This window comes from Camelus dromedarius, chromosome 5 (genome assembly GCF_036321535.1).
Source record: "Camelus dromedarius isolate mCamDro1 chromosome 5, mCamDro1.pat, whole genome shotgun sequence".
Lineage (NCBI taxonomy): Eukaryota > Metazoa > Chordata > Mammalia > Artiodactyla > Camelidae > Camelus > Camelus dromedarius.
Genome location: NC_087440.1, coordinates 85,608,303 through 85,631,811, shown reverse-complemented (window position 1 = coordinate 85,631,811; position 23,509 = coordinate 85,608,303). Strand labels below are relative to the sequence as shown.

Below are 23,509 nucleotides of genomic sequence, written 5' to 3'. Positions count from 1 at the left end.
TAACACATTTTATGTAGCACGTGTCTTACATGTTTGGGATTGGTAATATACAAATATTTAATGGTTGTTTGCATGTTGAAAGTTGTCTCTACTATTTATATTGATGAAATTAAGAGATATTTAAAGGTGCCATTGAGCTTTCATGTGTTATCAAAGTTAAGATACTGAGAACAAGAACAGTAGCAAAGTAGGGGAAATGGTGGCGAGTCAGTTTTTACCTGATTTAAGTGTAGTTCTTGTTTTAAGTCCACTTGGAATGTATGGTTTTAAAATTGAAGTTTCATTACTGTTATTTGTTTTTAATCTTTTGAACTCTTACTTTAAAATCATGATTTTTGTTGCCATGTTAGAAACAGTTGTGTTTAGAGAATAGTTGATTTCAACCAAAAAGTCACTGATTGTTTTTCTTTTCTTAGATACCGCAATTTTGATCAGCCTCATCGATTTTATGTAGCTGATGTGTACACAGATCTTACTCCACTGAGTAAATTTCCTTCCCCTGAGTATGAAACTTTTGCAGAATATTATAAAACAAAGTATAACCTTGACCTGACCAATCTCAACCAGCCGCTGCTGGATGTGGACCACACATCTTCAAGGTGAGGAGCTTTAGAAATGATGTTTTGATTTTTCTTGAGGCATTATTTCCAGAGGTCAGTAGGCAGATGTGGAGGTTCATGGTCCCCACTGCCCACCTGGAGACTCTGAACTCAGGAGGTCCTTTGCACACAGAATTGCCCAGAGTGTGGCCCAGGGGTCTGCAGTTTAAATGAGCTTTTCAGGTGGTTTGTAGGCACACAAGTTGTAGAAGCAGTATGAGAATGCACTTGTTTTTGTTTGTTTGATAAAATTATTTTGAAATTTTTACAGACTTAACCTTTTGACACCTCGCCATTTGAATCAGAAGGGGAAAGCTCTTCCTCTAAGCAGTGCCGAGAAGAGGAAAGCCAAGTGGGAAAGCCTGCAGAATAAGCAGGTAGTGAGCTCACTGTCACTGGAATAACTTAATGTTTTGAAGGATTAATTTGAATTTTATATTGTCAGGTGAATTGAGTGACTTCTGAGATTTTTGGAATTTGCCCAACCCTTAGGTTTTGTTTTGTTTTGTTTTGTTTTAATTAATACAACTATTGACTTTGGCTTGAATGCCTTTTTGGCAAATATGAGAGATTTGGCTTTTATACTTTGGTATACTTTTGGTCCTCTGGTAGTAGCTATATCATGAAATCATGCTTATAAATCCTAGGATAAATCCCATTGTCCTTAAAGAATTATTTAAAAAAATATTTTAACAAATAAGAATTTGCTAGTGTTTATGATTTTTGTCTTTATTTGTTAGTGAAATTGGTCTTAAGTTTTGTTTCTTTGTTCTCTTGTGTGTTTGCTTTCTATTTGTCTGTCCACAATTTATATTTATCCACATTTTTCCTTACTCAAAGATACTGGTTCCAGAACTCTGTGCTATACATCCAATCCCAGCATCACTGTGGAGAAAAGCAGTTTGTCTCCCCAGCATACTTTATCGCCTTCACTGCCTTTTGACCGCAGAGGAGCTAAGAGCCCAGACGGCCAGCGACGCTGGCGTGGGAGTCAGATCACTTCCCGTGGATTTTAGGTACGCCAGTGCTGTGGGCCAGAAAGAACACGGCTCATGGAATCCTATTTGCAGAAGAACTGAGTTTACATTTTAATTTTATGTAAAATAATTTTTTAAAGATTAGAAAGAAAACGTGGGTAATTAATACATGAAATAAATGCATTATTTGACTCCTAAGTGAAAATAGGTATGTTGTTGGGTCATTGAGGCTTATGGTCTTGGCAAGTTACCAAGGGAGAGGAGAGCCTAAATTCAAAAATAATCATCCCTCCTTCAGGGATGGCAGTTAAAGTGAAAATGAAAACAGTTATTTGTTACTGTACTGACATTTTAAGACTCTTCCTCTTTTATAAAATCAAATGTATATTAAAGAGCAGTTGCCTCAGTGTGTCCTTTGTCTTCATTATTTCCTTAATACTAGTAAAGTGTCTGCATTCTAAGGGAAATTACTGGTTTAATCACTCATTTTGGTTATCCAGTTGGCAAGACCAGGATGGTTCAGGGATTGAGGAACTTGAAAATGTAATAGTAGTAATCACAACTACGTTTACTGAGTACTTACTACAGTGTCAAACACTGGTTTAAATGCTGTAGCCTGTGTTAGATCATTTAATCACTAGGACAGTCCTGTGAGATAGGAATTATTGTCAGTTCCTCTTGCAGGCCTGGAGGCTAAGTGCAGAGAGGTGAAGTAAATTGCCCCAAGTTACCCAGCTAGTTAGCTGGCTGGCCTGGGTTCCAGGTCCCATGGGCCGCCCCTGGACTTTGTGATCTAACCACTGTACTGCGTGCACTGGGGTGGGGATTACAGTGGGGCAGTGGCCCATGTCCGCTTTATAATTTACATCGTGCAGAATTCCAGGAGTGTTGATTTCTGCCTTGGAAACTTAACTTGTCTTCTAAAGTAAGAATATATTTATAGGAATCTGATTTTTGTTCAAATTGCTCTTGCTCCAAGCCTAGCCCCTTTGAAGGATCTGACGAAAAGTTATAAAATGTCTTTGCAGATACCCTAACTTAGACTTCGGGTGGAAAAAATCTATCGACAGCAAATCTTTCATCTCAATTGCTAACTCCTCTTCAGCTGAAAATGATAATTACTGTAAGCATAGCACAATTGTAGTCCCTGAAAATGCTGCACATCAAGGTGCTAATAGAGCCTCCTCTCTAGAAAATCATGACCAAATGTCTGTGAACTGCAGAGCGATATTCAGTGAGTCACCTGGTAAGCTCCATATTGAAGTTTCAACAGATCTTACAGCAATTAATGGTCTTTCTTACAATAAAAATCTTGCCAATGGCAGTTATGATTTAGCTAACAGAGACTTTTGCCAAGGAAATCATCTGAATTACTACAAGCAGGAAATACCTGTACAACCAGCTACCTCATATCCCATTCAGAATTTATACAATTATGAGAACCAGCCCGAGCCCAGCGATGAATGTGCTCTACTGAGTAATAGATACCTTGATGGAAACGCTAACAAATCTACCTCAGATGGAAGTCCCGCGATGGCCGCGATGCCCGGTACTGCAGAGGCTGGTAAGGCGCTCCCGGACAGGACGGATTCTGAGCAGAGCCCTTCTCCTGGGTACTCCTCGAGGACTCTGGGCCCAAACCCTGGACTTATCCTTCAGGCTTTGACCCTTTCAAATGCTAGTGATGGATTTAACCTGGAGCGGCTTGAAATGCTTGGTGACTCCTTTTTAAAGCATGCCATCACCACGTATCTGTTTTGCACTTACCCTGATGCTCACGAGGGCCGCCTGTCATATATGAGAAGCAAAAAGGTAAGAAAGCATTTTTTTTATTTTGAGCAGTTAGAGGAATTACTCAGTGTGCCTAGAAGTGGTTTGCAGTGCTGGATAACTTCAGAGGAGAGGGAAGTGTTGCCCACAGGGATTGCCTGTGGCGTGACCCGTGCAGCTCGAGCTCCTGGCACAGCCACGGGAGCCCCATGAGTCTGTGTGTCACTGTTGCCGCACTCGGGTCTGGGCGGTGGCAGGGCTGCATGTGCCCTGCTGAGTGATGGAGATCCAGCCCAGTACAGTGAGTTGTGAGTGCGTGCCAACCCGATCCTGAAGGGCTGTGAAGAGAGAGGCAGCTCGCGCTGTAGCTTAGTTTAGCAGGACGCTGACGAGGAGGGCGCTGGCGCTGTGCGCCAGCCGTGCCAGGGCAGATGAGGCGCAGGGCTGTCACGGAGGAGCTTGTCTTGGGGGTTTCAGGAAGTCGTCCCTCCCCCAGCCCAGTGACCTCTGTGTGAGGAGAGCGATGCTGGAGCCCTGGGGGAACAGCGCCCCCCACCCCCGAAGGAAGGCGGTGCGCTGCAATTCAGTGTGGAGTTCAGACTCAGGGAGGGAAAGTAATGGAGATACAATGTTTGAACAACGATAAAAGCAGTGTCACAAGGCGTCACCTTGTACCTGCTTGACAGGTGACACACGGCGTCGCTGCCCTCAGGAAGCACTCGGGGGCAGGACTAGCACTGTGACCGGGGAGGGGGCGTTAATGCAAGAGGTGCGTTTACAGTGTGTAAACAGCGACCAGATGGCCGTGTGTCAGCACTCAGTGAGGAGCTGGCAGCCGTCACAAGTGTCGAAACACCCGAGAAAAGACTTAGAAAGGCAGTTGGGCTGAAGCTGTGCTGTGGAGGATCCTCAGCGCTCAGCTGAAGAGTTTGCGCGTATTTTGATGTCGTGGGCACTTGAGTGTTGAGGGCACTTTTTGTGTGCGGGACTGTAAGTATTAATCAAGTGGTGGTTTTAAATGACCTTTCTGGTAGCAGAGTGCAGCGTGAGTTGACAAACAAAACCAAACCCAGCTGAGTGATCGCTTGGGCCTTTGAAGAAGGCTAATAAGCTTAAGCAGAAAATGAGATCACGCTGAGTCCTGGCAGTGAGGAGAGCCCTGAGGTGCATGATGTTTCAGGGGAGATGATAATTATAGCCGACACTGAGTGTTTACTCCAGCCAGACTCTACCTTCATCACCTTACATATACGTTAATTACCGAATTTAATTCTGGAGACTTTTATTACTTCTTTTATTATTTTATTTATAATTATTTTATTCTCCCCATGTTGTAACTGGGGATACTGAGGCAGGAGAGGCTAACTTGTCCAAGTACACGACAGAGCCTGGGCAGCCTGGCTTTGGAGACCTTGCTCTTTGACTGTTCCGCTGACCTCCTCCGATGGTCTCTGTACACTAGGCACCACACTGAGCATTCCACAGACCCTCTCTCATCTGATCTTTTCGCCGAGCCCCTGAGGGGTAGACGACACGTCTCCACTGTGCACACAAGAAGACACCTGCCTGGAGAGTTTAACTGCCTTGCGTGGTCGTCTGCCAGTCGGGGACAGGCCAGGACTGTGGCTGCGGCTGGTCCGTGCCCCTCCCGCTCGCCCTGTTGCCATAGAAGCTGGGGCGTGGGCAGGGGCTGGGGCCGAGATGGGCAGATACGCAGGACTCGGAGTTAGGGTGAGGGTTTTTAGACCTCATGGAATAGGAAGTGGAATGTTCAGGGATGTGTTCAGATAATTAAGAATTTAGGACTTAGACGCAGTTTAGGGGAGTAGTCTAAGAGTGGAAATTGAAGCTCTGAGAACAAGTGAGATTTCCCAGGGGTGGTTCGGCGGAAGCAAGTATCAGAGGTTAAGAATGAGTATAAAGTAATAGCATACTCTTAGGTAAGAAGGAAGTTATTTTCTTTTCTGAAAGTTCGTCCGTGCATCTGCTCAGAAAGCGTGGAGTCCTTACTTGCTGCGGAAACCATCAGCACCCCGTCCGCCCGGTGCTGAAGGCCCTTGCAGCGCGCCCACCTCCTCGGCCTGTCCTCCCGGGCTGCGCCCGCTGTGGACCCACGCGCACCCGGCCCTTGCTCCTTCTCCTGCCCCTTTTCTAGGTACCGAGTCCTGCCTGTCCCACGTTGTGCCTCACAAGTCCTTAGCTCTTTCTCCCTTTTCCCTCCTGCTGACCATTTCTGTTGACTCTGAATGTGATTTCCATCCCTGTCAAGTTCCCGTTGCACTTTATCTAAACTCTTGTTGGCATGTGTGGTGGTGTGTTCTCATGGTGTGGAAGAGGAAACAAGCAGTTTTGTAAGCTATGTAGGCGGCGTGGGAAAGCACCTGGGTGCATGTTGAGCAGTGTGGGTGCACCCCCCCAGCATGCGGTCTCCAGGGGCTGCTCCTCTGGCTTGCCACCTGACTGCTGCCTCTCCACATGGGTGCTTGCTCGGTGGTGGTGGGCTACATGGAAGAAGGGCTCATGAAGTGCTTGAATAAAAAGGAACTCATAGAAGATGAAAATGAGATTGACAGTTCTAGACCTTGGTTTCCAAGTAAGAACTAGATAGAAATACAATGATTCGAGTAAATGGAGGCGATGGAGACCTTAGGAAAAACAGACCAGAGGGCAGACGGTAAAGCTGTTTTATTGATGTAAATACACATGGGATTGTTCTTTATTACCTTTTGCCCTATTTTTAAATCATTGAACAAAATACCTTGAGATGCCATCCAAAACAAAGGAATAATATCTGAGAAAGCACTGCGGTTGAAATAGTATTTATGGCTTAGGCGCTAGGAATATAAAGTTATTTTAGCTCTGTTCAGTGCCACTTCTCGATTTGTAGCTGGAGTGTGTGGTATTTTCTCCTTTTATGTTTTTGAGGATGTTGTTAATGCTGGGCTGATGTGGCTTCTTTTCTGTTTTGATAGTCCCAATTAGCAGTTTGCATTTTATATATCAGATTACATGAGAATTTAATATTTCCTGTCATGAACAGGTAGAAAAACTATATAATCTGTAGAATTGATGACCAGATATAGAATATGAAGACTGTTTAGCTAAAATATGTTAATGCCGTACAGATTTCAGCAGTGGTCACTTACGGATGTGTCTTACACGTTTTTTATGCCGAAGGTCAGCAACTGTAATCTGTATCGGCTTGGAAAAAAGAAGGGGTTGCCCAGCCGCATGGTGGTGTCAATATTTGATCCCCCTGTGAATTGGCTTCCTCCTGGCTATGTCGTAAATCAAGACAAAAGTAACACAGATAAATGGGAAAAAGATGAAATGGTAAGTTTTTGGTAACTGGAAAGATTGTCTTTTGGTGACGGGAGGGATTCTGTTCTGTTAATTTTTTGTTTCTTTTCCCGAGTGTGTTTATAATAGAGTAGAAATTTGATGTATTAAATTAATAAACACTGTCTTTTCATTGAATTTAGAGCAGTATTGTCATTTTGATAAAGGGCAATTTCTATTATCTTTTCCATAGGCAGAGGAGTATCTGATATTATAACTCAAAAAAAAAAAAAAAGCAAAACCCCGTAATATTTCACTTGGCTGTTACGTATGACAATTTATCATAGATCCTTAGCTGTGTTCAGTGGAATGACTTTTCAGTGACTTATGAGCTCCAGTCTGTCTGTGAAATAATTAACTTCAGTGAAATCTTGCTTTTGCAGCTCAGGGTTTTCTCAGAACTATTTCTCCTCTTGTGACCTTAACAAAAAAAAATACAAAAAGGTCGTAGATTTCTGGAAATAGTTTAAATCTTGCCAGTGACTTAAAGGAAGTCTCCAAATGTTAGCAACCGCTCCTTCATTTTGTCTTGTCCGTAAGGCCACCAGAGGGCACCTCAGAGGGCTTCGGAGCCCTAGAGCTGGGAGAGCGGTCTGTCCGCGTGGTTGGCCGGGAGGCCATCTCTCAGGCAGTTTCACTTTTCAGACGCTCATTTTGCATTAATAATAAACTGGCTCATTGTGACTTCATTCTTACTTAAAGCCAACAGTGAGAATACCGTTTCTCTCATAGGCTGTGTTTTTAAATATGGGTTGGTTTTTTTTTTTCTTCTTTCTGATGTGTGTATCTTAGATGATCTGTTGTAAGTATTTCCAGGTAGCGTGCAACTGCGACTGTTTTGATTCTTTCCTATTCATTGAGTGTATTTTTAACTCATGCAGTATTTGGCTTTTTATAGAAATTGAACTTATCTGGAAAAGCATTAAGAGACTATTTCAATGCAAATTGGGTTAGTAAAATTACATTGCTTATTAATTTAGAAATAGAGGAAAATGTACAGATTTTGAGAAGTTTAGAGAAAACATTACATTTCTACAAAAAACATTTTGGTAACAATTATCTTGCCTTGTAAATAAATACTGTTTCATATTGTCATTGATGCTTTAAAAAATTTAGCATAAAGGTGACGTTAGCATGTCCTTTTAATTAAAAAAACTTTTTAAGATACAGCACAAAGTTCTTATTTTATTTTCCTTAACATTTCAAAAGACTTGGCACTTTGGTTCTTAGAATACATTAAAATACTCTTCATATTTTCATTTAATAATTTATACTTCTTGACATAGACCATTACATGATATTGGAACACATGTGCTTGACCCATTCCTCTTCTAATTGCCTTACTCCTCAGCAAGTAGGTTTAAGGTAGTGGTAACTCAGGTAGAAAGTTAACTTGAACTGTAAGAGAAAAGGGTTTTATCCTGACGTGTTTTTTTAAGAGTTTGAAGTGCTCTTGGAAACCATTTAGTGAGGTAGAATCCCACTGTTTTGCAGATAAAGAAACCGAAACCCAGAGGCATTAAAAGAACTTTGCCCAAGATCACACAGCTTCTTTGTTGATAAAACCCAGTCCTTTTTTTGCATTTTGCCTATGGTAGCATTACTTAAGAATTTTTTTTTAATTAAAAATATTCAGTCTTTTTTTTTTTTTTTTCATTGAAATTTGGTCTTTTTTTCTTAAGGACCAAATAATAGCCAAAAACATCTCCTTTCACCTTAGGAAAGTATAGGGTTTTTATTAGGACATAGTTCCTAGAGGTCTACCGTTGTAGTTTCTTTTGGTGGTCTTCCTTATTCTTGAAAATGTTTTATAAGCTTTTTTTAATTAAAAGCAACGTAAAGATAAATAGTGGTATATAAATGGTTTGGTTCGCTGCACTTCTTTTCAAGCAAATACACTGTTTGTATCTCTCTTGAGTCTGGCTTAAAGCGAGAATATTTGCAGTATCTAAAAAATGCTCGACAAAGAATTTGGAAACCTTTTTGTCAGAATACTCTGCAGAATTGTCACTATCGAAATTGAAGCACACCTTCCCACCTTTCCCCCTAAGTAAAGTCTTGTTTACTTTTTTTTTTATAGCACAACAGAAACTTAGCATTTTTCTAGCATTGCAAAAAAGTTCTATCGTTACTGAGTCCTGGCCCATTATTAAGGTTGTCATTCACAAATAAGCTTTTGCCAAAGAAATTGGAATTAGCGAAGATCTTCTGACAGAAATTGGATTGTTGTGTTTCATGTTAGTCTAAATTTTCTTCTATTTTTGTCAGTTATACTATAATCCGTTACCATGATTACTATAGCTCAGTGGAAGGGAAAAGCATAATTTCTCAAATTCATAGCTCAGTTCAGTGATCACTTTTAGTTTCCAAGCAAAGCAATTTAGTTTTACGTTGTAGCAAATGTGCTTTGATTTGAAGTGGAAATAGGGACAAAAACTTTATGGTAAAACCCTTTTGTACATTTTGAATGTTACAAAGAAAATAACTTTATCTGTTTGATATTATACTCTTACTTAATTGCAATAATAATGCTTTTTCTACAGATGGAATTTAATTTTACTAATTTGAAAATCTTTTAAAAACATTTCAAAACTTCGTCAGTACAATTGAAGATCTCTGTGATCGGCACATGAGTGCTTTCATTGTGTATCCTGCCAGAGTTAGAATTCTTAGCTGAAGTTTTGCCTTGTGGACATTAATTTTAAACTTTATATCCATGTATAAAATCCTTAACTTAAAGCTTCATACTGGATAAAGGTCATTTTATAACTTAGAAAATGAACATTCAAAGAACATGTTTTACTTTGTTTATATGATTAAATAACTTATTTTATGTTAATTGAAAACAAATGGCCATGATTTTAAAGTTGCCTTTTAGTATTTGTGGTTGTCATTTGAAATTATCCATAACCCTGGCTTTTATTGAGTCTCAAACCCTTTTAAAAACAGCAGCTATGTCTCCCCTCCTTCCCCATTCCCTCTTTTCCAGACAAAAGACTGCATGTTGGCTAATGGCAAACTGGACGATGACTTTGAGGAGGAGGAAGAAGAGGAGGAGGACCTGATGTGGAGGGCTCCCAAGGAGGACGCCGACTATGAGGACGATTTCCTGGAGTATGATCAGGAGCATATCAAGTTCATAGACAACATGTTAATGGGATCAGGAGCTTTTGTAAAGAAAATTTCTCTTTCTCCTTTTTCAACCACTGATTCTGCATATGAATGGAAAATGCCCAAAAAATCCTCCTTAGGTAGTATGCCATTTTCATCGGATTTTGAGGACTTTGACTATAGCTCTTGGGATGCAATGTGCTATCTGGATCCTAGCAAAGCTGTTGAAGAGGATGACTTTGTGGTGGGGTTCTGGAATCCATCAGAAGAGAACTGTGGTGTCGACACAGGGAAGCAGTCCATTTCTTACGACCTGCACACTGAGCAGTGCATCGCCGACAAGAGCATCGCCGACTGCGTGGAGGCCCTGCTGGGCTGCTACTTGACCAGCTGCGGCGAGCGGGCGGCGCAGCTCTTCCTCTGCTCGCTGGGGCTGCGGGTGCTCCCGGCGATTGAGAGGGCTGGTCGGGAGAAGGCCGTGTGCTCAAGCGGGGAGCATCTCACCAGCCAACAAAGGAGCCTTTCAGGGAGCAGGGCTGCCGCCCCTGGAGCTGGCTCCCGCTCTGCTGCGTGGAAGGACCTGGAGTACGGGTGTTTGAAGATCCCCCCGAGGTGCATGTTTGATCACCCAGATGCAGACAGAACACTGAACCACCTCATATCAGGTTTTGAAAATTTTGAAAAGAAAATCAACTACAGATTCAAGAATAAGGCTTACCTTCTGCAGGCTTTTACACATGCCTCCTACCACTACAACACCATTACTGGTAAGGAGCCCCAGACCAAGCTTCACTGCTCTGAAATGAGACCTGGTGTTAGCAGAAAGCTTTGGGCCTTGTACGGAGACCGGTCTGTGCATGTACAGACTGAGTGCTTAACATGCTTGGGGGGTGGTTAGAAGAAGGTGAAAGAAACCTTTGTTTTCCTCGTCTTTCTGGGAGCCAAGCTGTCCTACCTGCTCATGTATCTGTCTCTTTATATGCAACACAGTTAGGCTGGAGCCGTAGTGTGTTAGTGTGTTGGTGTGTTGCCGTTTTATCCCGCTGCAATGTCTTTCTGATGCCTGGTCACTGCTGCTTTTGATTCTTGATAATTTATTCATACATTGTGGGTGTATTTTCACATCTTTTTATTGTTCTTCCTGAACAAAAAGGCCCTGCTCTTAGGTCTTTTTAAATCTAAAGATGAATAGATTGAAAGAAACCATTTCACAGGAAGGCCTGGCTGCCCTTGCTCTGACTCTGCTGCATCTGCTTTGCTCCATGCTTTTTCCCTCCTTTACTTCACCAGACTCCCAGTCCATTAGACTAGAAGGGAGAATAGGGACCTAAAACCAAAATCAGCTTCACGTTGTGAAACACAGCTAAAGTCTGTATGTTTTTTTCTGTGTCAGAGCAGTAAGTGCTTGAATCCAGAATGCCAAGGCCAAGTATAAGGTTCGTGTAAGGAAAACAATGTACGAAAAGATGATCAGACAAATGTAAAACCAAAAGTGAAAAATTATCTGACTCTGGGCTAGAAAGACTCTGGTGAAACTAAAACCTGTTTTTCTTTGTGGGGAAGCACGGAGGCCTGGTTTTCTACCACACTCGACTGGAAGGAGGCCTGGGTTCTAGTCTGTCTCAGCCCTGCCTTTGAACTCATCGGGTGCCCTGAGCCCGGTCACTTTATCTGTTCCTGCCAAAGGTTCCTCAGTTGAATGGCTTCTTTTCAGTCTCTCTGGGGAAATGGAGGTGCTGATCAGCACTGATAACTTTTCACAGTTTGGCATGGACCATTTTTGCCTAAGATCTTTGCTTACCTCCACGACTCTCCTTTCTCAGTCTTCTGGTTTGTGTCAGACTCAGCATTTTTAATTCAAGTTGAGAAGAGGGTCTACTTGTACTAACTGCATCTTGTGTAACACGTACAGCCCAGGAGTGGTGAGGCCTGCTGTCACCCACGCACATCCAGAGCGTGAGCAGGCCGTGCGCAGCGGTGGCAGCAGAGCGTGGGGCGCCTGGCAGCTGTGTGTGCAGGGCCTGCCTCTGCCCGGGGCTGATGTGTGATGGAGGATGTGGAGCGATGCCCCAGCACCTGCCGGGCCAGCACAGGGCCAGAGGGAGAGTCTTCAGTGATAATGGTATCACTTGAGCAGTGCTTTTCCCTTAACAAGCATTCGTCTCTTGGCCACTTGAAGATTTTATGACCCCAGTTTGTGTATAAGAAAATGTGCTTACTTTGCCATTAGAATTTAATTTCCAGAGGCTTCAGTGTGATGTGTCAGATACTTTTGTCACTGACGTGTACGTGTGAAAGTGAGCCGTGGGAGAAGGCTTTTAAATGGACCCGAGGATCAGTCCTTTGTACAAATTGTTATTTGGAGATCGTGTCAGGTGTTTTTGCCGGAGCTTACGGCTCCACTTTGGGTCTTCCCTCAGATTGTTACCAGCGCTTGGAGTTCCTGGGAGATGCAATTTTGGACTACCTCATAACCAAGCACCTTTACGAAGACCCACGGCAGCATTCCCCAGGGGTCCTGACTGACCTGCGCTCTGCGCTGGTCAACAACACCATCTTCGCGTCGCTGGCTGTGAAGTATGACTACCACAAGTACTTTAAGGCAGTTTCTCCTGAGCTCTTCCACGTCATCGATGATTTTGTGCAGTTTCAGCTTGAGAAGAACGAGATGCAGGGAATGGATTCAGAGGTTAGTGCCTTTTTAAAATATGTTGCATTTGGTGTTTAAAATAAGCCTTCTGACCAGGGTTCTCAACATAGCTGTCTGAGGAGCCAGCCGAAGGCCAGGCCTGTGGTCCCCAGCATGCTCTGCCTTCTCTGGGAGGTTGACTGGATCGCAGTCTTCAGGCAGGCCTTTTACACTTGACTGCTCGCACTGTGGTCATCCTGGTGATGAGGAGGAGCCACGGGCTTTCAGCCATCTCACCGTTCCCAGTCCTCGATTTGGACTTCCTGGATGTGGGCACGCCAGAGAGGTGCACCCCCCCCCCCCCCCCCGAGAAAGCCCTGCATGGCTGAGGGTTGATTCTGTCTTTCTTTGTGTTTAAAACAGATCAGAAATATTTGCCCATGTCTCAGGTAAGCATCACAAATTTATATTCTGCTTCTACTTGAAATGGGAAAATCTCACTTAAAAACCAGACTTCTAAATTTTTAAGCGCTGAAACTTTGAGGCTTCTACTGTAAGTTCAGCCAAAGGTTCTTTGGTGATGGAGCTAATTCTGATGTGTTTGTGAACTATTTTGAAGTTTTGTAGGAAAGGATTTTGTTGAGATCTTTCCAATCTCCTCTAATCCTTTGCTAACATCCCTCCACATACCTGGGTACCCAGGAGAGCACTCTCATTTCTTACTCTTCTCATTCTCATTCCTTTGTTTATCTTCTTTTTGTGGATTTCTTATGCGAAGTCAGGGAATTCATTCATAACTCTGGTAGCCATTTTAATTATTCTTTCTTTAATTTGTACCTTCAGGGTTTTTAATCGCACAAACCGTTGTTAGGGAGAAGAGCCTTTTCTTGGCTTTCCGTGAGAGAAATGAAGAGTCAGGCTTTTGAGGTGTGGCCCCAGGGCAGGGTGGAGGATGTGTTGAAGGAAAATCAGCGGGCAGCGCTATGACTCTCCCCTTCACCCTTGCACACTCTTCCACGATTCGTGGTCTGCTTTGGAGCATGGCTTGCAGTGAGACCAGGAATTAGAGCCATCTCGTATGTATTCAGTATTATTTCTAGTCTCATTCTGTAGGAATATTTAAGCTAGAATTTGAGGAATTAGCTAAAACTAAAGTTCTCTTTTGATGACAGTTGGACACGCTGGTTTTGTTAGTTTTTGTTCATTCTTTTCCTTCCCATTGTTTATATAAACATACATATAGAAGTTATAAAAACTGATTTCGAATGCCATGGTCTGGCTTCTCTAACTTACTGTATGATCTTAAGAAAGTCTCTCCACCTCTCTGGGCCTCAGTTTCCTCATTTGTAAAAGGAGAGAATTAAACTTGATAAGTTTTAAAATTCTCATTTGCAACAGTAAGTGTCTTGTTTTTCCAGGAGTCGGCATTATAAGTCTATTATATAGAACTTTGGCTGAACAACCTATTTAGAAATTACTCCCCCTCTTCTTTTTCTCTTTTACAAGTAATTTGTGTGTATATTAGAATATACAAATAAGCAAAAGGAAGATTAAAGTTATATAAATATACTTCAGAAATAACCAAAATTAATATTTGCACTGTTCTATTGCTAATGTATATAAGGCATAAACATAAAGTGGAATTATATTACGCACAGTGTACCATACTCTGTTCTTTTCACTTATTATATTACGGATGACTTTCCATAGTAATTATTAATTGTGATTATGACTTTCAGTAGCTGCTTGCTAGTGAATATATGTGTGTATAAATCTATACATTTATATATATACATGTAATGTAATGTATATAAACGGTCCTGTGATGAATGTATTTAAACAGTCCTTTGTGGCTGGATAGCCAAGGAATTTTTAGTTAGAGTTTTTAATAAATATGGATGTGGTAAATATACTTGAATATCCAGTTACCTCCTTAAGATAAATTCCTAGGGATGGAATTGCCACATCAAAGAGTTACGAACATTTAAAAGGCATTTGATACACATGTAAGTTTTTATTCTGTTAATTTGAGTACCTACCAGTGTGTCAGGTGCTCTATTGGGAACATTTATTAAGTGGTTTAATACAAGGGGAGCTTGGAGGAAAGTTTCTTCCAAATAGAATTTCCCTGCTGCAGGGGCAGCAGTTCATGCTCCTCAAGGCAGTGTCCATGCTTGCCCACGCTGCACTCATTAGCATTCCGCGTACTGCCTGCCAAGCCGCTAGGGGGTGGAATGGTTTTAATGTGCAGTTCTTGGATCATGAGTGAATTTGAAAAGTTTTTTCATAAATTTATTGACTGTTTCCAGTGTGAGTTACAGTTGTGTTTGTTTTTCTTTGCAAGTGATCTTTTTCCCTTTGATGACTATAGAATACTAAATTGGGAGGGGGCCTTTTTTCTTTCTTTTTTTCCTTAAGTGTGAAAACCTTTTTAAGATAAGATGAGATTCGTGAAGAACCAATTACAGTGTGGTAGGCATGCCATAAATGTTTGATGTTGTTACTCTTGTTAAATTTGTGGTCACAGTCATGTACAAGAGAAGAAGCCCATCTCTCTGGGCTGCCTTTAAAAATGGCCTTGTTGCTGACCAGTCACTTTTCTCTCCGTAATAGCTTAGGAGATCCGAGGAGGATGAAGAGAAAGAAGAGGATATCGAAGTCCCGAAAGCCATGGGGGACATCTTTGAGTCGCTGGCTGGCGCCATTTACATGGATAGTGGGATGTCACTGGAGATGGTTTGGCAGGTGTACTATCCTATGATGCGGCCGCTAATAGGTACTGCAGGCCCCCCTTCGAGAGAAGCAACATCAAAATGAAAAACAACTTTAAGGATATTATTCCCATTATTCTTTCATTTTGATTACAGAAAAATTTTCTGCAAATGTGCCCCGTTCCCCTGTGCGAGAATTGCTTGAAATGGAACCAGAAACCGCCAAATTTAGGTGAGCAAAAACTGCATGGAAAAAAAATGAATGTACTGAAAAACAAGGGGGAAAGTTCTCGAAGATGCCATAAATTAATGATTTTGAAAGTTTTTATCCTGGGACATGCTTCTGTGCCGTTGCCATCTGTAGTCTGATTGACGTCTCTTTGTTTTTGTAAAGCAGTGCCGCATTAGGGGAGGAGCGGCAGCCCCGTCTGTCGGTGGTGTGCAGCCAGCCGCGGTGCACGCTTCCTCCGTGCGCTCAGCCTGTGCGTGGGCCTCTCGGGCCGCGGGCGCCTGCTCCGTGCTGATTGACAGTCATAATAAATACTTCTGACTTCTAATTCAAGCTGTTTGGCCTTTTTACAGCCCGGCTGAGAGAACTTACGATGGCAAGGTCAGAGTCACCGTGGAAGTAGTAGGAAAGGGGAAATTCAAAGGCGTTGGCCGAAGTTACAGGATTGCCAAATCTGCAGCAGCACGAAGAGCCCTAAGAAGCCTCAAAGCTAATCAACCTCAGGTTCCCAACAGCTGAAACCCCTTTTTAACATTTGAAAAAAAAAGCAGAATTAAGGTGGAAAATATTTAAGTTGAAAAGGATGATTAAAAACTGGTAGTGAGTGGAATGAATTGAAGGCAGAATTTAAAGTTTGTTTGATAACAAGATAGATTACAGAATAAAACATTTAACGTATGTATAAAAATCTTGGAACTAATTGTAGTTTTAGTTTTTTGCGCAAACACAATCTTGTCTTCTTTCCTCACTTCTGCTTTGTTTAAATCACAAGAGTGCTTTAATGACGACATTTAGCAAGTGTTCAAAATAATTATTGACAGCTTTTGTTTTGTTTTGTTGTTTTAGTTTAATTTCTGTCGGCTTTGCTTAGTGTTAGGAGGCCAAGGAGCTTAAACCTCAGACAGCCCCTGGAGTTCTGTAGCGTCCTCTCGGCATCTGTCAGGTGGCGTGCCATCGCGGGGCCTGCGTCGTTGACGAGCCTGCAGAGTGATGCGGTTTGCGAGAGGAGAAGTGTGCCAGTTTTGTCTGTCTTTCCACATTGTGTCGTGTAAGGTGATGCTCCCCGGTCGCGCCTGCACATGATGGTAAGGGACAGGTTTTGAATCAACATTGGCTGGCATGTTGGCAGATCACATTTTAGTTTTCTCATGCCTTATAGTCTTGCATAAAAAAAGGTTCTTGCCTTAAAACCCTCATGGATATTCTTTCACTTCTGATCTCTTTGGAACAAACTGTTTTACATTCCCTTCATTTTGTTGTTACGCATTAGACCTTGAGACAGCGTGATACTTCAAACTCACTGGTAAAGTTGTAACTTAACGTATTACGGGATTAAATTAGAATTTCTGTCATATGTGTACTGAAGACATTTTAAAAACCAGTATCTGTAGTCTATGGATTTTTTAAAATAACCATAGTAAAAATAATCTTTGGCCTAAATACCCAATTTTACTAAAAACCTCCTGCTAGGTAGTTCCTCTGAGGGAAATTGTGGCAAATAATTTTGCCCTGTAGGCTGTTGCTCTAACAAAATAAACTTTAGACATATCATACCTAAAATATGCTGCAGATTTTATAATGGATTGGTTACTTATTTAAAAAAGCAAAACAGAGCACCTTACCCTTACTTCTCACGTACGTTTCTTACTGAACTTTTCACAATGTTGCATGCGTGTTTCACCTACCAAAGCTGTGCTGTTAATGCCATGAAAGTTAAACGTTTGCGATAAACTGCCGTAATTTTGATACGTCTGTGATTTAGGCCATTAATTTAGATAAACTAGCTCATTGTTTCCATCTTTGGAAAAGGAAGAAAAAAAGACATTTTTAGGCATTTGCCTAAGTTTCTTTGATTAGACTTGTAGGCACTCTTCACTTAAATACCTCAGTTCTTCTTTTCTTTTGCATGCATTTTTTTCCCCTGTTTGGTGCTATGTTTATGTATTATGCTTGAAATTTTAATTTTTTTTTTTGCACTGTAACTATAATACCTCTTAATTTACCTTTTTAAAAGCTGTGGGTCAGTCCTGCACTCACACCAACATACCAGTAGAGATTTGCTGCAATTTGCCCCGTTAATTATGCTTGAAATTTAAGAAAGCTGAGCAGAGGTGTCTAATATTTTCCAGCACATCATTCTGAACGTGATGTTTCATGTAATGCTGCATTTATGTTTTAAATTGCGGTCGAATACTGTACTTGTAGCTTTGTCTGCACCACCCACCCCAGAGAAGCACCTCTGCGTGTGTGCACACAGAAACTGTCAGCTCCGCTTTCTAAGCAGACCGGAGCGTAGGGGATGCTAAGCTTCTCCAACGTGATTGATTGTCCCCAATCTTAAACTTAAATGGGGATCTAAATTCTTAAATGACTTTTAGAGCAAATTAATTTGGGAGGACTTGTTTTTAAAATATTTCATTCTGATTTGGAACCTTAGATTTCTATTTGATTTTTTTAAGAAACCTCAATAGAAGATCTCCTGGCAATTTAAAACCAAGCAATTCTTGAATTATATAACTGTAAATGTGTACAGTTAACAAGTAAGGCTGGATATGAATTTTGCTTGTGAGGGTGACTTGTGATAAAGTCGTATCACAAGTCTCTTGATGATTTATAAACTACCTGATGCCAGGAGCTTGGGGCCCTTGCGTTGCGGCTGATGCGCTAGTCCCGGTGTTAAGGGTTTCTCTGGCCTCCTGGCACCAAAATCAGATTGTTTCACAGTTACAGTTCCCGTTGGGAGAAAAATGCCTCAATATATTTTGTAACCTTAAGAAGAGTATTTTTTGTTAATACTAAAAAGTTCGGACTTGGATATGATTAGGTCATAGTCTCAGGGGTTCAAATTTCCTGCTACCATTCAAAACGTTTTATCCACAGCAAACTTCAGCTATTTTATTTTACTTTAGTTTTCCGTTGGAGGACAAGAGCTGATTTTCATTTGTGATTCACACTTTGAAGCAATCTAGGATCCCCTGGTTACTGAGTTGAAAAACTATGAGTTAGACATACGAAATGGTTATGAACGCTTTTGTGCTGCTGATTTTTAATGCTGTAAACTTTTCCCCGGTTTAGCTTACCGAAATGTTTCGCATCCATTAATTGAGGGAAAAAAAAAAATCACTCTACGTTGCCCCACTTTACCACCCTGTCTGTCACCTTTCTATTCCTGTGACTGCAATGTGAGACTGAGCGAGATCGGGTGCGCCGTGGTGGGAGGTGGGACCGCGCTGCGGGGAGCGCTGGCCAGGCGCGTCTTGAGGAAGCAGCTGCAGAAATTCCTCACGGTGACTGTGTGGAGGTTAGTTGGCATGAACCTTCATTGTAAATGTGTTTAATTCCTTTTATAATATCCTTTCAGCAGTCCTGACTATGCTGCGTTTTGTAATAGCTCCCCCCCCTTCTGTTCATGTAGCACAGATAAGCATTGCACTTGGTACCATGCTTTACCTCATTTCAAGGAAAATATGCTTAATTGAGAGGAAAAAATGTGGTTTGGCCTCGCTGCTGTTTTGATTTACCGAATTTGAAAAAGATAATTATAATGCCTGCAACGTGTCATATACTTGCACAACTTCAATAGGTCATTTTTGTCTGTGGCATTTTTACTGTTTGTGAAAGTATGACAAAGATTTGTTAAATGAACTCTTAATTATGTTTTAAAGATGTTTGTTACATTTTTTCTCTTTTCTTTTACGTTATGTGAAGTGATTAAATTTAGAATGACCTCTAACACTCCTGTAATTATCTCTTAAAATACTAATATTTTTACTTTCTTAAAAGTAGCTTGCCCTCAGAAAGATTCAAATTACCCTGCCTAAATAGCAAGAGACTTGAGGCTCCTTTGGTTCTGTTGGTTCAGTTTGTAAATACAATTATTCACCCTGCAAGTCGGCTCTTTAGTCATTACCTGACATCAGACGGTGACTGCAGAGTGTGGCGACTGATCGAAGTCCAGACCTACCACAGTTCAGCCTTAAAGGCTCAGTTGATTTAAAACTCTCTATCTTGCTCTGTTAGGGTATCTAATCCTTTTACACAAAGTTTAAGCCACCAAACTGAGACCTTGATATCTTCATTTAAACTGCATCTGAGATTCTGTTAGAGCCCTGAACCAGTTTGTGTTAGCTTCGGAAGAGAGACTCATGTCTTGTTTATTACCTATATGGTTATTTTAATTACATTTAAATAGGTATATTTTTTCAACCACTGATTATGTTTCAGGAACTTAATTATTTCCAAATAAATTTCTTTATTTTATATTGTACATGAAAAGTTTCTAAGATATGTTTAAGACCAAGAATATTGAAATGATTTTAAAAGTCGTTGGAGACGCCGGCAGCAATATCTAGGGAATTTGCATTGCGACTATTGTATTTTCCACTAGCAGTGAAAATGATCTTTTGAAACTAACTTGTAAATATATTTTAATCATTGTTTTTCTTTCTCTAGTCCATTTTTATTTGGACATCAATCACAATTTAAATTTTATAGATGCACTCAGAATTCACTGCAGCAGCAGGTTATATAGCAAAAATGCAAAGGTGAACAGGAAGTAAAATTCCTGGCTTTTCTGCTGTAAATAGAGTGAAGGAAAAATGACTAAAATCAAGTAAAACTAACACTCATAATTTGATTGACAGTAAAAGATTTACCATCACATGCTGCAGCTGTTTCTAAGGAACATGATGTAATTCATTCATCCAGTAATCATGCTGCAGAAATTTGCAGTCTGCACCTTATGGGTCACAATTACCTTTAGTCGTTTTTTTGTAATAATTGTAGCCAAGTAAATCTCCAATAAAGTTATGGTCTGTTCACTCTGTGTCCTTTTGTCTTTTCTTTTCTTGTTTTGGCTCAAGTGGATAATTACACTGAAATAGTTGCAGCAGACATTATCTTTAAAAGGTTTTAATTTCCATGATCACCTGGAAGTGCGTACTTGAATGTGATAAAACGTTGTTTACCAAGTTCTGCTTCCCATCTACTGGTAGAGTTATCTACTAACAATTGCCTTTTTCTTTTCAAGATTCAAAAAATACCAGTGTGTTTTTCTGAAATTCTGCCACATTGACTGATGGGTTCCAGGTCCTGGATTATTTATGATACATTTGGCACATTCCTTAAGTGAGTTTGGTTATCCTGGAGTCAAGTGAACAGAATGTTCAGCTCCTAGCTTTTTAGGACACTTCCAATATTGTTGGGAAAGAATTCCATTATTTCAAGCCTTGACATAACCTTTTTGTAACTCGGCAAATTAAGCACTAAAAACAAAAGGGAATGACTTGGCTGTAGGAACAAGCTGGTAAGTACAAGTTCCTCAGAATGAGAACAAAATTTCGTTATCCTTTGTGAGAATTTGATCTCTTCCTTTTCCCTCCTTCTGACTTCTGCAAACTAAAGGAGAAAAAGTAGACATGTTTTAATCCTGAGGAATTCGGTGAAGCGCTCCGTGCTTGCTGGCCTTGGTGCTACTGCCCAGGATTCACTGGGTAGTTGAGGCCTGAGGTGCACAGCTCCTCCTGTCCCGCGACCCTCCCCTCTCGAGGCCGCAACCGTGAACGCAGGCTGGCCAAGCCGACCCGCGTGCGGATCGGGAGGTGCGGAAGGAGAATCCAGATGGCAGCAAACTGCTTCCTTCCTGCAGGTGCACAAGCATACGATGTGTGTGTCGACGGAATGGCACGTGCTGTTCGCAGCCCTCTCAGTTGTAACTGAGTTGTGATCCCTGCAGGGTGGAGGCGCACCCACGGGGCACGAGCAGGCCCGAGCGGGCTCCTGACCTGTCTGCGAGGCAGTGTCAGCAACTCCTAGATCTGTTTTTCCCTCTCTTCTCTTTTTGTGATAAATTATACGTAGAACTCCCCATTAGCCATTTTTCAGTGTGGCATTTACTGGCATGGGGACATCCACGTTGCTGTGCAGCTGCCACCACCGTCTAGTTCCAGAACTCCACTCCATCCCAGATGGAACCTGTCCCGTTGGACACTGCCCCCTGTCTCTTCCGTCCCCCAGGCCTGCCCCGCCATGTCTGCTCTCTGCCTCTGAATGTGACTCTTCCGGGTACTTCATAGAAATAGCGGGATGAGACCATACGTGTCCTTTGGCATCTGGCTTGCTCATTCAGCTCCAGCCATGTTGTAGCACGTGTCAGGATTTCCCTTGTTTAAGGCCGAGTAATGTTTCATCGTAGGTAAATTGGCCACGTTTTGTTTCTCCATTCTTCTGTGGCTGGACGTTTCTGTTGCTTCCACTTTCTGGCTACTGTGAATATTGCTTCTGTGAACATTGGTGCACTTACACCTGAGTCTCTGCTTTCAGTTCTTCAGCCTGTGTACCCAGAGGTGGGGTTGCCGGGTGATACGGTGATTCCACGCTTGGGTTTCGAGGAGCTGACGTACCGTCCTCCACTACCTGTGCTGCACAGGGATTCCCAGTCTCCACACCCTCATCCAGAGTGGTTTCCATTTGTTTTGATGATAGCTGTCTCAATGGGTGTGAGGTGGTATCTTAACTGAGTTTGTGCTTAGTGGCTGCTTGTTCTGTTTGGAGACGTGTCTGTTCGAGGCCTTTGCCCACCCAGGTTTTTAGTTGTGGACTTTTAGGAGTCCGTTTTGTATCCTGGATGTTAAACCTTTATCACATTTGTGATTTACAAATATATTTTCCCATTCTCTGGTCGCCTTTTCACTTCCTTAAATTCTCTCTTGAAAAAAATCTGAATTGCAAAACCCCTCAGCCTCAAGGATTTCAGATGAGGGCTCTTGGACCTGTAATGGCTATGGTTCATTGAACACGTACTAGGCGCCTGATCTGAACTAAACGTTTCAGACATTTCACGCCATTGACTCCTCACCAGAGTTACAGAGACGGCTGCTTTGGAGGGAGGCAGAGAAGAGCGATTCACGTTGAGAGCTGGAGTCGGAATGCCCGGTTTCCGGCACTGTGTGACTCCGGGCAAGTTACTAAACCTCTCTGAGCATCACGGCCTTGCCTCTGCCATGAGGAAAGAGTCATTCGGGTTCAGTGAGAGTTCGTGTGAGATGCTGGGCACAGTGCCCCACATGTCGTATGCCTGTAGTAAATGCTTATAGTTCCTGCAGCCCCTTTTGACAGGTGGGAAAAGCGAGGCCTAGAGAAGGGAAGTAACTTGCCTGAGCTCACAGTATGAGTCAGGGCTGGGCCTTGAACCCACATCGACCTAAATCAAAAGGAGTGTTTAACCCTCATTCAGTCGTTTATGTGGGTCTTTTGAGATAAAGGTGGAATTAAAATATGTGACCGTATGTATGTGTGCGTCAGGTTTCTCATGTTGAGAAGAAAGCCGGATGGTGACTTAACCAGTGTGCGTGGCAGTTGCAGGCTTTGTGTCTTTGTTGAGCGTGTAACCCCAGTAGCTCCTGAGGAGAAGATTCGTGGTCTTGGTTAGAGAGCCGGAGTCGGAACCCACCATGACTCTGTTACCCGGCTCGCGTTGGTCTGAAGACCTGGGATGGCCCCAGCTGAGCATGAGGCCGCTGGGCTTGGTAAGAGAGGCCGCTGGTTCCCCGTTTCGAGTAACACTCTTCCTGGTCCAACAAGAAGCAAGCATTTACCGTAACCTCTTTGCTTTTCTCCCTCCTGCTTTTGCATTCGCTATATTTTGAAAAGAAAGGAAAGCCCTTTTGCCACAGGAAAGCCACTCCTGTTGTGCGGTAAGGTGTCATCAGATCAGGACCAAACTAGAGGTGAGTGAAGCTAGCCTTCCGTCCCTCGCGGCAGAAGCGTCTGTGGCCTGCAGAGGGAAGGCGGTGTGTCCCGCTCTGGGGACCTCCTCCCGCTGTGTCTTGCTCGGGCACAGGGTGTGGTGGTTGGTGTGTGCGTGACCATGAATCTAGGTAGGGAGTTAGTAGGTGGTGAAGCAGTGCTGTTTGTATCTTGAGAATTTTTTCTGACATTTTTAGGGAGTAATTTTTGACGAGCTGCTTACTAATGTTGAGTCTTCCTGTTACGGAGGATTTTTTTGTTCTGATCATTGCCTTTCATTGGTAAGACTCCCCTACTTGGCTGTCAGTGCCTGAACTTGCCTTTGAGATGGAGGCTTGAGTAGAGTCCAGGAATGTTCATAGGTGTCATGCGGCAAAAAAAAAGTTCCCTGGGTAACT

The 23,509-nt window shown here is 42.3% G+C and overlaps 1 protein-coding gene across 1 annotated transcript in view; it reads left to right on the top strand.

Moving 5' to 3' along the window:
• Window positions 1-20,185, top strand: part of DICER1 (dicer 1, ribonuclease III) — a 68,909-nt gene extending 48,724 nt beyond the window's left edge. The window contains 10 exon segments of the mRNA XM_064486227.1: window positions 417-599; window positions 871-976; window positions 1,440-1,615; window positions 2,605-3,388; window positions 6,524-6,679; window positions 9,675-10,563; window positions 12,217-12,485; window positions 15,039-15,201; window positions 15,293-15,368; window positions 15,719-20,185. Coding sequence (XP_064342297.1) covers window positions 417-599; window positions 871-976; window positions 1,440-1,615; window positions 2,605-3,388; window positions 6,524-6,679; window positions 9,675-10,563; window positions 12,217-12,485; window positions 15,039-15,201; window positions 15,293-15,368; window positions 15,719-15,884 — 2,968 coding nt within the window. The 3' untranslated portion in view covers window positions 15,885-20,185.
• Window positions 20,186-23,509: the final 3,324 nt, after the last annotated feature.